Source organism: Protopterus annectens, chromosome 5.part0, assembly GCF_019279795.1.
Source record: "Protopterus annectens isolate FY-2018-M chromosome 5.part0, PAN1.0, whole genome shotgun sequence".
Classification (NCBI taxonomy): Eukaryota; Metazoa; Chordata; order Ceratodontiformes; family Protopteridae; genus Protopterus; species Protopterus annectens.
The window spans coordinates 1,402,738,484-1,402,756,134 of NC_056735.1; the positions used below are offsets into that span (position 1 = coordinate 1,402,738,484).

A 17,651-nucleotide genomic window follows, 5' to 3' on the forward strand; every position below is an offset into this window, starting at 1 on the left:
GAGGGCATTCTATAGGTAGTTCCACAGCATCTTCCTGTGTCACATTCTCTTCGGTTTCATCCTGTGTCATCCATTGCTCTTTCATATGGGAACTCACTGGCCTATCACCCCACAACACTGGCTGCGTCACAGTTGCCACAGTTTCTGTTCCTCCCCTTGCTGTGCAACTCCAACTGGATGTTTGCACTGGTTTCCTATGGAAGGCTCCAAAGTATCTTAATCTGGCAACTGATTAGATGTTTACCGGTTTACTGGTTTCGTCTTAATTTGGGGAGCCATTGCTCTATCCCATTGTGATGTTTTTTGAGCTAGATTTTCTACACTGAAACCCCTCACTTCACGGGTAATCCATAACCTCAATTTCTATTTCTTTAACTTCTCCATTACTAATCCTCTTTTCTACTTTTCCACTTTTCCTCTTTGTTTTCTTATTTTTTGTATTGCACAATTTTCCATGTCTAGATGCCTTTGCCTGTATTTCTCTTCAAATATCTTTGGCGCAATACTACAATAGTGCTGAACCAAGGTACAGCATGAATGGTCTCACTACAATAGTGCTGAACCAAGGTACAGCGTGAGTGGTCTCACTACAATAGTGCTGAACCAGAGTACAGCATGAGTGGTCTCACTACAATAGTGCTGAACCAAGGAACAGCGTGAGTGGTCTCACTACAATAGTGCTGAACCAAGGTACAGCATGAGTGGTCTCACTACAATAGTGCTGAACCAGAGTACAGCATGAGTGGTCTCACTACAATAGTGCTGAACCAAGGAACAGCGTGAGTGGTCTCACTACAATAGTGCTGAATCAAAGTACAGTGTGAGTGGTCTCACTACAATAGTGCTGAATCAAAGTACAGTATGAGTGGTCTCAACATGTGAGTGGTCTCACTACAATAGTGCTGAACCAAGGTACAGCGTGAGTGGTCTCACTACAACAGTGCTAAACCAAGGTACAGCATGAGTGGTCTCACTACAACAGTGTTGACCCAAGGTACAGAGTGAAGGGTCTCACTACAATAAAACATAGTGTTTATAAGTACACAGATACTGATGTGCTCAAGCATTAGGTTAGCCATGAGTATGGACATGCTTTTATTTAGACACCTTACTCACTTAGAAAAAACAGCTTGCATAAGCGGAGTTAGAATTTACTACACTGAATGCCCAGCAGATGGCCCCTGACTCAAAAAAGCACTATAAAGGCAGCAAAGACTTAGCCAGTATACAAGTCATGCCAAGATAGGTGCAGCCATCCCTGGCAAAAATCAGAAAACCTGTCAAACATCTCCCATGCTGACATATGCTGTCTTACCCTGGAGCAACATTAACTACACAGCCAGTCATTAAAGTCAATTAAAGTAATTTATTTAATGTCAATTATTTTATCTTTGAATTGTGGCATCATTCTTGGTGATGGCAGGATGATACACAAGACCACTGTTTTCAGATACATGCATCACAATCGCCATCATGTCCATCTGCATAGTCCCCTTTGCAGAATGCCTAACAGCATTCATACCCCCATGACCTACCACCAACCTGTACTCTTATTTACTGGGATGAAAATACCTAAAGGCTCTCGTTACACTATGGATCCTGGCTCCAACAACTTCCACTCTATTCTCATTCAGGTGGTTGGGGTCTTTGTATCTTACTATGGAGTCACCTCCAACAAAAACATTACCATGGTGGGTGTGGCTCTTAAGGGCTTAGGTTTCCAACCCTGATGCTGAATTTTCTTAGTGTATCATCCAGGAGGCTTTTGTAGAGATCTGAGATAGCAGCAACTATGTCACAGTAATAAGGCAGGCATACAATTAAGAGTTATCAGAAGTTTTGTAAGCAGTGGGAGTCAGGATTCCATGTTACAACAGTCAATTACAAGCCTACCACATTACACTTCTTGGGCCTCAGAGATGTATCAGAACTGTAAAGCCAAGTGTTAGGCCTCAAACAGTGTAGTTAGACAAATCAGACATTTTGCATACACTGGGAGTGGGCATTCTTGGAGCAACAGTTAGTTATACTGGGGGTACAATGCAGATCCCAGGCCTTAAAGAACTAAAATACAGAGTGCGTTATAGCCTTACGACTGCAAGGAAAAGTGCATGTAGATATGAGTTTGCACACACACTGTTAAAAATCAGTGGGGCAATATTCATGGGTACACTGAATCAGAATTCTCAGAAATCCAGAGTACAGTGCATTACCGTTTGGAACATAGGATTACAGGCTCTACAAGGTAGGCTGGTCCAAGGACCACTGAAACCTTACTAGCACTCACCCTCACAATGTGTTACCTGCTTCTATGAAGGTTATGCAATACTGGGAGAACTTGTGGCAGGTCTATGTTATATATTCAAACGTCCAAAATGTAGAATACCACATGGTCGAGACCATATGTTCGACATTCGGAAGTTCGAATATATAATAAAAAAAAAAAAAGAAAGAAAAACACACCTTAACAGTGTGCCCCCACACACCCCCTACTTAAATATACCAACTCCGAGACCGCACTTCAGTGCAGAAAAGGGAGATTCTCCCATTCTGCACCGTATGGCGCCATTAAAAGTCAATCTTTGAACAATTAAAATGTCGATCATATGACGTTTGACATTTCCAGCGGTCGAAGATTTGACAGAGACCCCTTGTGGCTTTCCATCCAGCTATCAAGGGTTGTCTTAAACAGTTTAAAAGACCTTGAGCAATTAAAGAAATCACACTAATAAGAAGGAAATTAACCACTGTAGCTCCTTAATTCATAGCGGAACCTCTTTCCAGAGGTTCTTATACAGAGCCTTGCCTGGCAGTGGCAGTCTGAAAGTAGTAAGGTAGAAAAGCTGTTCTCAGACTGCAGCAATGCAGAGACTAAAGAATACGAAACTATGGGTTAAGCCTTTTATTCCTCGCCAGTCTCTCATCCAATATGCTGTCCTGAGCCAAGGATGGGTGCATATTCCATTACTATTTCTGTTAGTCTAATTTACAGGTCACATAAGTGCCGAATCTTCAGCCTCTAATGGAGCCGGGAAAAACATTAGCATTCACCACTTTGCCCCTTCCCTAAAAAATGGTAGCAGTGTCTCTCTCTTTTCAGATGACCTGCAGGGCTTCCAGAAATATATGCCAGCTGGAATGCACATTTTTCATTACTTTAAGTTAACATTACACATTCACAGCTATAGCTATCACTGGAAAGAAGTAAGAACAGGATGGTTCTGAGCCCTTGTCCACTGTCCACTCTTGTACAGACTAGCAGAGGTGTCCACTCTTGTAAGGAGTAGCAGAGGTTGCCTACAATGCATGCTTGTTTACCTGAGGGGACTTGGGAGAAATGGAAGAGAAATGAAGGCAGGTATAACAAGCAGTCTGGCAAATGCTTCAACTTTCTGCTCTGCTGTACTACAGGGCAATCAATGCACACCCATGGATCCATAAAGATATTTTCTACTACTACAAACCAGGATCATACCGGGCTTCTCTGCAATCGGAGAATGTGTAAAACTGAAGAAGCTTTCAAAGGTAATATAAGCAAAGATGAATTCAAGTAAACCCTTGATACTTTACAATGTGCTTAAAGCTGCGAATGAAAACAGATGCTGATATGAAACAGCAATGGTGCTTCCTGCTGTAGAGCAAAGGAAGCTATCCCAACAAGGTGGGTAGAACTAGTTCTGCTTACAAAACATTCCAGTCTCTAGGAGAGAATGGAAAAATACTTGGATGCCAGCAATGTACACTAACACTCCTATAAAAAGTATGTGATAATTAGGTATTTTTTATTGGCACGCCTCAGATAATAATGACAATAATTAGCTTTTCAGCAGTGACGCTACTCCTTTAAGGAATCATTTACCTGGTAGTACCAGCCTGTGTCTCCAAGGCTGCCAGTTGCAGTCTGTGAGATGTTCAGGCACTGAGCTTGTCCAGTGTAATTATAATACACATTTGCAGCTTGAAAAATTCTGTTCAACAATTCTCTGTCTGGAAGATTGGAGTTCGTAAGAAACTTGCAGACAACCTGTAAGGGATATAACAAAGTTCATAGGTAGGTACTAGGCTATTTGATTATTTATTAATACATACCTCCTTAATACATGCATTCAGCATTTGTTAAGAAACTATCAACAACTTACTTGCATAGTTTTCTTCTTAACTCATACAGTCTGTATCAAATTTCATACATTTTTTCTCAGCTTTTTGGCTTGTGGCACTCCTCTATTACCTTCTTTTTTTCAGCAAGAAAACAGCATAAGTCAAATGGTTCACTAAAAGATGTTTTATTAGCAAGCAAAGCATTTAATACTTTTAACACTGCAAAGGGAAAATTGTAAAAACAGCTGGTGAGCAGACATTACTGCTCACAAACTCATAACAAATGCATCATAAATAGATCAAATGCCACATAAAATACAACTTAGCTACACAAAGAGAGATATCTTACTTCAAAAAATACTGCTACTGCTTTTACAGTGACTGTAGGTTTCTAGCACATGACCTCATGACTCAGGTTGTACAGCAGGGGTGATATCAACAGCTGAATGTTGTACTTTGGTGTGTCTTACTGCTTACAACTTGCATTAAATGTAGTCAGCATTCTCAAATCAGGAATCAAGAAAGGAAAGCCCCTCCCTGTACCATGTCAGAAAAAAACAAAGGTTGGCTTTTCAATACTAATTCATCTAGCTGGCCCCTCAGGAGCCTGGTCTGCTAATGCAGGTTGCCTGTCTTATTCAGGGCTCTATCTTCTGTGTCAGTAAGCAGCATATCTTCCTAAGTATCTTCACCATGTATCATTCCACATGGTATTAGGAACACATGGACGTTTTCAGACATATCAGATGAAGATGATAAAGATAGTGCGAGTCTGCGATGATGACATCTTATCTACTGACATCAATCGACACTCATCCACTCTTCCACAGAGTAGAAGGGTCTAAATTTAAGAAAGGAAAAAAGATGCACCCTATGTGGACCCAAGTGAAACAAAGGTCTTAGATTACTAAAAGACAAAAGGAAGAAGAACTTCATCAGAAATAAAACTACCCAAAATGGAATGGGACAGAATCAAGTTAACCACTCAGTTTCAAGCTCAAGGGTGCTAGAAAATACAAGCAGACTTAAGGAATGGTTTCAAGTTTTGGAGGGGAGAGTGAACATGCTAATGCAAGGTGTCTGTGTACACCACCGAGAATAACATGGTCTGATTTTAAAATTGAAGTCTGGGCAACTAGATGGGACAGGAAGAAAGAGCAGTTTATGGTGATCTCTACTCTCTCTTTCTCTGTCAGCAGAGGGTGTGGTATACACAAGTTACTTATCCCCGCTTGGTGAGTGGTGCCCAGCAAGGAATCAGTTCTTGAACACACAATGCCAACATACAAATCCTTGGTAAAATATGTGCACACAGAGGGATCCAGTATAACACATTATGTGTGTTTGAGGGAGGGAGAAAAAAATGTAGGAAAACTCACTTAGTAATTCTGATCAAAGTGGATGCCCAGTTAAAGTATAAGGATCATAACTGCAATCATCAGAACACTGAAAATTTAACTACAAAAAGAGAGAATACATGTACAAATTCTGAGACTGTGCTGTTCTGGGATATCCCCCCTATTTTAAAGTACAGCAATCTCAGAAGCTGTAATAACTAGCAGAGATGTCGTGCACACTGGCAAGTGCAGGGAGCAAAACCCACTGCAGAAACACTTCAGAAGTATAACTGAGTTTCAGAAATTATCATACAAAACTTTTCATAGCAAAATTGAGTCTCAAACTTCCCAAAGGAAATAGTTTGAATTAAAGGATCACCAACACCTCACTATAGTAAAGCCTCAAAGGGGGACGGCTACAACACAGATTTTAAATGTTCAGGTCTTTCCGTGTTTATATATTTTTTGTTCTGGTAGAGTGGAATTTTACTTCAGATTTCAGAATCATTATTGGTATCATTTTAAGTGATTTTCCATTGGAGATTAGGTATTTTTTTTTACATATGCAACTTTTTAAATGATGAAGCATACTAAATAGTTTTAGTGCTCTGAATGTGCATCCATTGTGTTTTGTTAAGTACTTTTGGGGAAAGGGTTTTATAAAACTGTAGTCTATGCATATTTAATATAAATATTTGGTATTTTTAATGTAGTGCTTCATTCAACTTTATCATATTTAAGGTCAGGGAAGGTATTTTAGGTCAGTTGATGTGCAGTGCTTGTGGTTAATATTAGATGTAGAGTTTATGGTTTACTGTGTCAACTGTTAATAATGCAGAGAGGTGAAATATAAAACGTACGCAGTACAGCAGACCAAGTTTATTTATCACAAACTGATAAAGCAGTCTAAGGTTACAATACATACACACAAAACCTACGGTGCACTGTATTTTGATGATGTTATCAACCAAGTAACGATTAGAAAAGGAATAAAATGACAAAAAGGAGGACAACAAGTAGATAAAAAAAATGACATGACAGGAAGTGGGAAAGGAATAAGAAAAAAAAAGTAAAAGTCAGGTAGAAGCACATGAGAAACAAGCAAGAAGATAACTAAGGAATGCAGGTGCAAAACATGAGTGGATAAAAGACTCATTAGTAAACTGTAAGGAGATGTGCAGAGGAGACTTTTACTATAGGTGGGATGTAATGAATAAATGCTTGGAACACTGTTATCAGTTATCCTGGAAACATTTGCAGGAGTAGGCCTTTAAAAAATACAGTCATCAGACTAAATTAGAGCAGAGACAAAAAGCAATCTAAAAAGAGCAGGTAATCTGCTAAACTAGTATTCCAATGTCAGTTAGCTTGATTATCTTAAAAATTAGAAGCAAAGCATGTGTTTCTCCTCAGCAACTCTCCTTAGGAAATGAAAGCCAATAAAACGCCTTCATGCGAAAAACACTTGTTCTTTCCACTTCTTTTTTTAAACATATCCAGGGAAAAACAAACGAGTAGGCAGAGTACATTCTAAGGCAGACCAAAGTACATTCCAGAATGAAAACAAGCATGCCAGCATTCTGAGAACAAAAAGTGCTAATAACCAAACAAATAAATAACCAAAAACCAAGGCTGAGAGACAAAATAATGAATGGTATCAAACAGAAATAGCGTATTCAAGATTTATTTATCCGCTTTCGTCCGTGGACTTCATCATTCTTATACATTCTTATACATAAACACGGAAAAACCTGACCAACCCAAGAAAAGAATTAGGCTGTCATTATACCACTGGAAAAAAAGAAGCAATTCCCACAATTTAAAAAATAAATAAATAAATAATTGAAGCCCCAGTACTGGCTCTTTCAACAGGCCTATCTGCACTTGTTTAAATAAAACATGTGAACAATGCCCAGGTGCATGGAATGGACCCCAAAGAGGCAAGAAGAAAGGTTATGTAAATGGAGTTTCATCGGTCTGCCATGCTTACCATTGTAAAATGAAAAAAAAAATTGTTCTAAATGATGCATTCTTTTGGGGTTAATAACCAAGTTGCTTGTAGACATCCAAAGTATGAATTTATTTTTATTTTTTATTTATTTTATTTTATTTTATTTTACATTTGTTGACCGGGCTAGTCCAGCTGGATAATTTCCATTTTCAGTGCAGGCCCGGGGAGAAAAGCTCCACAATTAAAACAAGGTTAAACATTTAAGCAACAATGCATACATTTTAGTGTAGTAGAAAATACAGCGAAAAAAATCAGGTAAAAAACAAATAGCCTAAGCTATATATTCATATATATATTTTTTTTTTTTTTTTAGAACAGTACAGTAATTTAGTCATTTGAAATAGCAGGGAAAGATAGTGATTTTTACGTAGGGAGGTATGGCTGAAGAGCGAAGAAGTCATTTAGTCTGGATTGGTACAAGAGCAGAGCCAGAAGTTGTTAAGATGTAATAGAAGTTGTTTTTTGAAAAGTTGAAAGGAGTCTAGTGAGGTAATGTGTGGGGGGAGGTTATTCCATATTTTCCCTATGGAGTTTGAAAATAGACAGTTACCTGCTGAATTTGTAATTCTAGTTGTGGTGACTTGTATCTTTTCGGCAGATCGCAACTGTTTCAAGTTTTTGTAGGGAGTAAGGAGGTTACTGAGAGCTGGTGTTTTTGTTGGTTGATAAAGAATGCTATGTGTAATTAAGAGTTGTTGATAGATAAGCTTGTTAGGTAGTTCTAACCATTGTAATTGTTTTAAGTTATTACAGTGGTGAGTTCTGTACTGGGATGCTGTGGCAAAACGGGCTATATTATGGTAGGATGTAGTTAGTTTTTTCAGGTTACCTTTAGAGAGATTGGTGCAAATAGAGGAAGCATACAGTAGGGTGGAGATAAGATATGATTGAGCTAAGGTGGTCCGTGCTTCTGGAGTAAGGAAGGGTTTTATTCTGTACAGTGAACCTATCTTTTTATTTACTGCTTTTATAGTGTTATTGATATGACAATCATAGTTAAGATTATTATCAATAGTAACACCAAGCAGTTTGGTAGTAGAGTCTGGGGAGATAAGAGAATTGTCAGCTGCAGTAATAGTAAAATTTAGTTGAGGAGATTTGTGGGTAGGTGAGAATAGTAATAGCTTTGTTTTCTTGGAGTTGAGAAGGAGACATCTTTTGAGAACCATTGTTCAACGGTTGAAAAGGTAGATTGTGTGAGTGACTGGAGTTCAGATTGGGTGGGAGCTGTACAGATGATGGTAGAATCATCTGCATATTGTATGCAGGTAGTGTTATGGATAGATGATTGAAGATCATTAATAAAGATAGAGAATAAGAGTGGACCTAATATTGATCCTTGAGGTACTCCTAAGGAGATAGGTAGTAGAGCAGATAGAGAATTTTTCCAGAGTACTGCTTGTTGTCGGTTTTCAAGGTAGGATGAGAACCAGGTTAAGGAGGAAAAATCCAAGGCAAGTGAGTTTAGTATATGTAGGAGAAGTTTATGGTTGACCATGTCGAAGGCTTTTGATAGGTCTAGGAAAAGAGAAGCAGTTAGTTTGTTATTATTACGGTTACAGTTTATTGTGTTAGTAAAGGAAAGTAGTGCAGTGGTCGTACTATGTGAGGGTCTAAATCCATGTTGAGTGTTTGCTAGTAGGTTATTTTGAAGGAGATGGTTAAGTAGTTGTTTGTGTATACATTTTTCCATCATTTTAGCTAGTGGAGATAACAGTGCTATTGGGCGGTAGTTAGAGAGGTCAGTGGATTTGCCTCCTTTATGTAAGGGTATGATGTGTGATATCTTCCAGATTGCTGGAAAATCACTTTCTTTTATGGATCTGTTTATTAGGATCGAAACAGGGTAGGCTATAGCTTTTGCTGCTTCCTGAAGGAATTCAGCAGGAAGCTTATCTGCTGAGGGTAGTGGGTTTAAGTTTTGTAAGAGAGATTGTATGTAGGAGGTGGGTATGGGTTGAAGTTGAAGGGAAGGAATGACTTTGTTGGCGTTACTTAAGATCAGTTGGGAAGCATCAGGGGATAAATGGCTTGCTAGTGTTTGTATGGAAGTAGTAAAGAAGCTATTGAAGTTATTGGCTATTAAAGAGGGATTATCAGGGTCTAGATTCTGTGGGTTAGGTGTTACTATTTTACCTGGGGTAAGTAGATGATTGATAGTAGACCAGAACCTTTTTGCTTCTTTTTGTGGATTGCTGAAGTTCTACATAGTAGTTCTTTTTGTCTGAAATAATAGCATTTTTGGTTTTGTTTCTCAGCTCTCTAAAGGTTTGATAGTCTGTTGGGTTTCTAGAGGAGCGCCATTTCTTCCAAGATTTATTTTTAAGCCTGATCTTTTGTTTAGTATTAGAGGTAAGACAGGGTGTTGTTCTGGTCTTTATTCTAATGGTACGACTTGGGGCATGGTGGTTTAGGATTGTAAGGAATGCTGAGTTGAAATATTCTACGGCTTTGTTGAGAGAGAGGTGCTTTAGAGGGGTCCAATTGTATTGTGAGAGTTCTGTTTGAAATCTTTGGGGATTAAATTGTTTCTTTGAATATAGTGTTCTATGTGAGGTAGGTAAGTTTTGATGAGTTTTAGCTCTAATGACATATGTGAGGGAGTGATCGCTAAGGTCATCAGGAAGGAATGAAGCTGAGAGGGCACTGAAAAGACTGATTCAATGCCTTCTTGGCTATCATTAAAGGCATAAAGGAGGACTAGACCTCAGTTAAACACTTCCCTTACAGAAGAACACATGCATCTAACAACATATTAAGCCTTGCAATTTTGAGATCCTTTGGGCTAAATTAACACTTGCCAGACACAAAGCTTTGCAAGAAACAAATGTCATCCACTTGTATAATAGGTTCAAATGAATACAGAGGTAATTTGTCTAGCAAAGCAAAAGTCCCTTATTGGTGAAATGCTCCTTCTTAAGAGCTTTTAAGTGTAAAAAAGTCAAGGAAAAGTTTCATCTGTACTGTGAAACATAAGTCAGTAGGCCAAGGTTAGCAGCCTGATAAAGCTACTACATTTATTTTAATGAAAAAATAAAAGAGGCCTTATTCAAATTATCTGGACAGCACTGACAAGAAACTGGATGAAAATGGATTGGAAAAGTTCTGTAGCCAAGGCTGAAAACCTGTGCTTCTTGATTTTCTTGTCTTATATTTACGCACCTCCTCTGTGATCTATAGCACCCTTAAGATAAAAGGGTGTAGAAGTTAAAAGGGAATAATCATCAAGGTTAATAGCTGGATGGAATGTAAAACAAGTCGGAGGACCTACTCCCTTACTGAAACAGAAGGGTTTGTAGCTGTGATATTCCCCAAGGCAGGCCTGATATCATTTAGAATAAACTGACACCAGTTTCAGACTAAGAGGATCCACACTGTTTTGTCCTGTTTAATTTTCAATACCATGTTCCTTATCAAAGAAGTGCAAAAAGCATACAAGTAGTCCTTAATTCCACTGGAAAGAAGACACCTGCTGTTCATATTTAATTACAGTGAAAGAAAACACATCTGTAATTCATATTGGTTCCTGAGGATGACCTAACAGGACAAAAAGGAAGTTGTGAATTCGCTGGGGAAGCAAAATGTTTACATGTGGCCAACTTCACTTTTGGAGTAGGAACTTGAGCATTACAATGGGCTAATGACATTTTCCAGCTCAGTGCATTTTTATTTATGCATTTTGTTTGCATTTTTTACTAGGTAGGTCCAACTGAACTAAAAAATATATGTGTCTGTGTGTGTGTGTGTGGGTGGGTGTGTGTATATGTATATGTATATATATATATATATATATATATATATATATATATATATATATATATATATATATATATACACACACACACACACACACACACATATAATAATCATCAATTCCCTTTTTCCTATTTTCTACATGGGGTCGGGGTATCATGTTAACTGTCATCACTCTCAATTCAGTGCCACACTCCTGCCTTCTTCGATACTCATGCCTGACTGCCACAGATCTTCTCCCACACAATCCATCTACCTCTCTGCTGGACATCCTTGCTTCCTCTTACTTTCTTCTTGTCTGCCCCAAATTTTGTTCACCAGATTGTCTTCTGCTTTTCTGCACATGACCAAACCACCGTAATCTGTTCTCTTTTATCTTTTCTGTAATTAGAGCTACTTTGGCTTCTGCTCTTATGTCCTCATTTCTTCATCTGTCCCAGTGTGCATCTTACCACCATTCTCAGGCACTTCATTTCCAATCCCTCTAGCTTCTTCATCGGTTCTGCCTTTACTGCCCAGGTTTCTGTACCATACAGTAGTACTGGTTGCACCACTGTCTTGCACACCTTACTTTTCAGCTTCTTTGCCATTCTTCTCTCATTTACTACACCTCAGACTCTATGCCAGCTGGCTGCAACCCCTCTGATTCTAACTTTGACCTCTTCATTCCAATTCCCCTTCTTTTCAACCATCCCTCCCAGATACTTGAAGTTGCTAACCTGTTCCATTATCTTCCGTTCTATCTCAATTTTCAACTTCTTCTGATTTCCCCAATTTGCTGCTATTACCACTGTCTCATCTGTGCTAAGTTTCACCCCACATGCCTTCAGTTTTGCATTCCATTCCCCTATCCTCTGCTGAAATTATTGCTCAGAGTGTGCCTGTAATGCCACATCACCTGCGTACAGCACCTTTGTTGATCTGTCCCACCCAACCTGTTTGCTAATGTAGTCCATGACCAGTATGAACATCAGTGGGCTCAGAGCTGAACCTTGGTGCACACTCACTCCCACTGGGAACTCCTCTGTGAGGCCGAATCTACTGTTCGTACTCAAGTCATTGGGTCCTTGTACACAGCCTGCACTAATTCTACCAATGTTTGTTTCGACTTCAAACCACCGCAAGTACTGCCAAATCAGCCTTCTTGGGAACTTGTAACATGCTTTCTCCAAGTCTAGGAATCCCTGTTGGATTCTTTCGTAATCTCTACCTTCTTCTCAAGTATCTGTCTCACTGCAAACATTGGGTCATTGTGCTGCATCCTGATCTGAATCAAAATTGCTCATCTCCCATCTTACTTTCTACTACTCTGCATATCCAGTTATCAGTCACCCTCTCCAGAACTTTCATGCAATGCAATGTGATAGGAGTATGATGCCTCTATACTGTCCACAGTTGTGGCTGTCCCCTTTGTTCTTGTACACTGGCACAAGTATACTTATTCTCCAGTCATCTGGGATATGCCTTTCTCTCCACACTGCTATGAGTACACTCAGGAGCCATTTCTCTCCTATCTCACCCAGCATCTTTATCTCATCTGCTGTGACCTCGTCTGAGCCTGCTGCTTTCCCTGACTTCATTTTCCTTAGTGCTATTCTTACTTCTTCTAGGGTGGGCTCCTCTTCTTCTAGACTGTGACTGGGGCAGGACAGCTTCTGTGGGATTTTCATCATTTAGAAACTGGTGAAGTACTCCTTCCATCTGCTTTTGATGTCCTGCAGTCTGGTGAGCAGAGCATTGCTGCCATTCCTTATGAAGGGTATCCAACTATCTTCTTTATCTTTCTCTCTTTGCCTTGCAACCTGATATAATTTATTTGTGCCACCTACGGAGTCATTTTTCCAGAAGCTGGTACAGTGCCTCTGATGCCCTGTTCTTTGCTATTGCAACTCCTTTCTTAAGTTTCTTTGTTAGCCAAACTATCCAGTCAGTATTCCTTCCTAGCCTGGTCAGTTTTTTCTTTCTCCCACTTTTTCATGCACTTCTTTTTTTTTATGACTTCCTGAACTTCTGCATTCCACCACCAGCTTTCCTTATGTACCTTATTTCCATACCTGGCTCAGCCACCTATCTGTTCTGAAGTCCTCACACATGCTGTTTTGAGGTGCTGCCATTCTTCTTAAATTCCACCTATTTCCTCCTTTTCTTGGAGTGCTAGATCCCTGAGTAATTCCTTTAACTGTTGTACTTTCTCTCCAGTCAACTTCCAGGTCTTCAGCCTGGTCTCTTTTGACCTTAAAGCCTTCTCTGACCACTGCTTACAGTTGATTATGGAAACCAGTGGTTTATGCTGTGGGTTGACAGTTTCACTGGGGATGACTAATCATGGATTCTACTCCAGTGCCCTTTCCTTACTAGCAGGAAGTCTACCCAAGTTGCATATTGGCCACTCTTGTATGTGATCTTGTGACTCTGTCTCTTTAGAACCATGTGTTGGCTACTATCAAGCCATTTGCCAGACAGACGTCTAGAATGGTTTCTCCTTCTTTATTCCTGTTGATCCATCCATGTTGATCCAGGCAGTCCTCATATCCTGTCTGTCCTGATATGTGTATTCAAGTCACCCATTATCAACACCAATTCATGTTGTCCTGCTTTATCTAGTAGGTCCTGCAACTGCTGAATGCACTTTTTTCCTCATTATCACAGTTCTGCTGTGGCACATAGGCTGAGATTAGGAATACTGAAGACCACAGACAAAGAATCCACTTAAAACACCGGTTTATTGCACCTCTAGCGCTTCGGCAACCGCCTTCTAGGAGTATATACTAGAGGTGCAATAAACTGGTGTTTTAAGTGGATTCTTCATCTGTGGTCTTCAGTTTTATCTTTTCTTTTTGGTTCGTGCAGTGAGATTAGGAATACTGCCTTATGATTAGGCTGGAGTCTGACTGTTGCAAATCTGTCACTAATTCTGATGATGTCCCTTCACTGCCTTCTGAAGCCTCTCTCTTACCACGATTTCTAGCATATCCACCTCCTGAGTAGTAGACTCTTGTTCCCAAGTCAAGTGACTTCGCTGCACTGCCCTTCCAGCTTGTCTCTTGGATACATAGGATGTCCAGCCTCCTCCATATCATCATGTCATCCACTTCCAAGTGGCACCCTGTCAGTGAACCTATGGTTTTATGTCCAGCTTTCGCTCAACAGAGTTATCCCAGGTAACCCAGGCTGGGCAATTAGACTAGCTTACTGACCCAGGGCTGCTGGTTTTTATGGTGGGCACACACTGGCCAATAGGGGCACATATGCCCCTCCCACCACTGGCATACGTCCCTGACATAGATAGGAGTAGGATGGGTTCTCAACACACTTTTCACCGGTAACTACCCATGCCCATTTTGGTGACCTTAGTCAACATGCCCGAATCACCTAGAGCTATATTTTACACCATTGAGTGGCTAGCCCTGCCACTGTATGCAGTCTGTGATCCATATTCTCCTATCTTGAGGATACTGTGCACCACAGTAGATGCCCAGAGTGGTTGGTCTGTACAACTCTTCCCCCTATAGGGCACCATGTAGAGTCTGTGGTGCTGCCCACAGCTCAATTTATTAAGTCTGAGATGGAAACACTCAGCATGTTTTTCTGAGACACAGGGAGAACATACAAACTCCAAACAGGCATTGGCCAGAGGTCAAGATCAAACCTTGTACCTGTTGCATGGGAGGTGAAGACCTTAACCATTATGCCAATGAGTCTCTCCGTATATATATATATATATATTATATATATATATATATATATATGTATTATATATTATATATATATATTATATATTTATATATATATATATATATATATATATATATATATATATATATATATTTTATATATATATATATATATATATATTATATATTATATATATATACACACACACACACACACACACACACACACACACACACACACACACACACACACACACACACAATTATATATATATTATTATTATCATTATATCATTACAGACAAATACAGAGAGAGAGATAATGTAACCTAACATTGAGAAAATTAAAATTTCCACCTTTAAGGGTAGTGCACATTTTACTTAAGGAAGAACAGAGCAAAAATAGGGAAAACTAGTGGTACAGGAATGATATACAGGAATGATACTGACATACGAATTACAAAAGACTTTTGTCATGACTTCTAAAGTAAGATCCATGGCAAAGATCACTTTGCATTCTTATTAAAAATAAAAAAAACAGAATTCAAGCTTGTACTGCTTGTTTACAGCATGGTTTATTAAGTAAAAACAAGAGATGAGTGTGTTCACCCTTGCTGTGTGCGCCTGTATGTATCTATGTATGTATCCTGTCAATGCTGAGGTGTCAAGAATATGGACTACAGCCTCTTTTTGTATGACCCATATCCAAATCCTTAAGGCCAGACTTCATAACCATAAATACTGGAAAATACTGTGTCAATGACGGTTTCTTCACAAAACAATTGACAGTCATATTGTCTATCTATATCAGCATCTGGTCTGCCTGCAAGACACTCTGGAAGGACAATAAAACTTATCACAGTGACAATCTTTTTGGTAATTATAAGTGCACTGGCCGATCCAAGGTACTTAAAAAAAAAAAAAAAAAAGTCTGAAAGTGGCCTCTCCAAACATAAGTGCAGCCAGGTGCCTGCTGAAATTCTAATTGCTATAAATGTGTTATTTGGACCAGTTGAAATACATGTGTGAATGTGGAGAAATATATGTTAAGTCTGAGATGGTACATTAGATTACATTGAAAAAGAAAATACAGTTGTGCAAGTAAAACTTACGATAACAGTAGATGTGTGAATCATCACTGCTGCAGCTGCCTTAGCTATATGTGTTATATCCTGCCAAAAGCATAACAGCCAGACAGCTTCAGGGATCTTTCCATGTGCCCAAACTGTCAGGCAGTTTGAGCTGAGCAGACTAAAAGACAAGTATGGGTGCAAAGCCCTTCAAGGCTTTCCTGTTAAAGTACAGTTTTGTACCTACCATAAATGTAGATGTCCGATAGATATGCAACTGCAGTCCTGACATATGGGTTGTCCTGCCTCAGGTAGCCCTTCAGTCGGCCGGATTCCAAAGTCTGGGTCCGGCATCGGCTGATGTCGCCTCTTCCCCGATGTCAGAGCGGCTGGGGTATAAAAGCATCAGCCGACGCCATCTTCTTCAGTGTTTCTTGCCCCCGATGCCAGGTGCCCTCCAAGGAAGGCTAAATTTAGAGAATGGATAAAATTCCAGACATGCACAACAGTAATAAACAGATACACCATAAATACTATCCCCAGCTAATATGAAAAGGGGGAGTGGACCCAAAAAGATAATTACAGAGGGGTAGGAGGGAGGGAAAACCTGACTGCAGTTGCATATCTATCGGACATCTACATTTGTGGTAGGTACAAAACTGTACTATGTCCTTCAAGAATGCAACTGCAGTCCTGACATATGGGTTGAATACCATAGCCAAGCTGGGGTGGTAGGATCTAAGATAATGATGGTGTAGCTAAAATGCCCTGCAGGACTGCAGAAGCAAAGCCTGCTCGGGATCTGGAATATAAAGGCAGGTTGTAATGCTTGGAAAATGTATGCACGGAGCTCCATGTAGCAGCTTCTAGAATGTCCTTTGTAGCCACCCTCTTAAAAAGGCTGTGGAGGTGGCTGTAGCTCTGGTGGAGTGTGGCCTGATATTGGCTGGCACACCTTTTCCATGGAAAGAGTAGCAGAATCTGATGCAGTTTCCAATCCATTTTGAAATTGTTTGTTTGGAAATTGCCTTCCCTTGTACTCCAGGAGCGTAAGCTACAAATAGTTGGTCAGACTTTCTGTTGGCCTTTGTTCTATCCAAGTAATAGCGCAATTGTCTGTGTATGTCCAAAGTGTGCAGAAGTTTTTCTCCTTTATTTTGAGGATTGGGAAAGAAAGTAGGCAGGTGAATTGCTTGATTTAGAGAAACCCTGGATATCACTTTTGGCATGAAAGAAGGATTGGTTCTTAAAGAGACTCTGTCCTGATGAAAAATGAGAAATGGAGATACTGCCATAAGGGCCTGTATCTCCGAGACTCTTCTTGCTGAAGTAATTGCCAACAGGAACATTTCTGCCAAGTATTCTAGAATCTGTGGGATGTTCATTACTGATGCATCCTGACCCTTGTTGGCATTCCAGATGTTGAACCTCTTCCATTTGGCTAAATAAGTTTTTCTGGTGGAAGGCCTGCGTGCTTCCAGTAGGATCTCTTGAACTTTTTTGGAGAGAGAAATATGGGTAGAAGTCATGTAACCCTCCAAGCTGTCACTTGCATTGTTTGCAGGTTTGGATGAACAGTCCTGTAATTGTGCTGAGTTATAAGCAGAGGCCATAGAGGCAGGAGCCATGGTTTGGTGCGAGTTATGCTCCTTAGTAATGGGTACCAGTGCTGTCTTGGCCAGTCTGGAGCTATCAAAATGCCTTTCGGT

General features: G+C 39.8%; 1 protein-coding gene across 1 annotated transcript in view; it reads right to left on the reverse strand.

Annotated features, from left to right (window-relative positions):
• LOC122801697 (prolylcarboxypeptidase) overlaps nucleotides 1-17,651 on the reverse strand; it is a 755,483-nt gene that overhangs the window by 131,459 nt on the left and 606,373 nt on the right. The window contains exon 7 of the mRNA XM_044071210.1: nucleotides 3,860-4,024. Coding sequence (XP_043927145.1) covers nucleotides 3,860-4,024 — 165 coding nt within the window. The remainder of the gene's footprint in view (nucleotides 1-3,859; nucleotides 4,025-17,651) is intronic.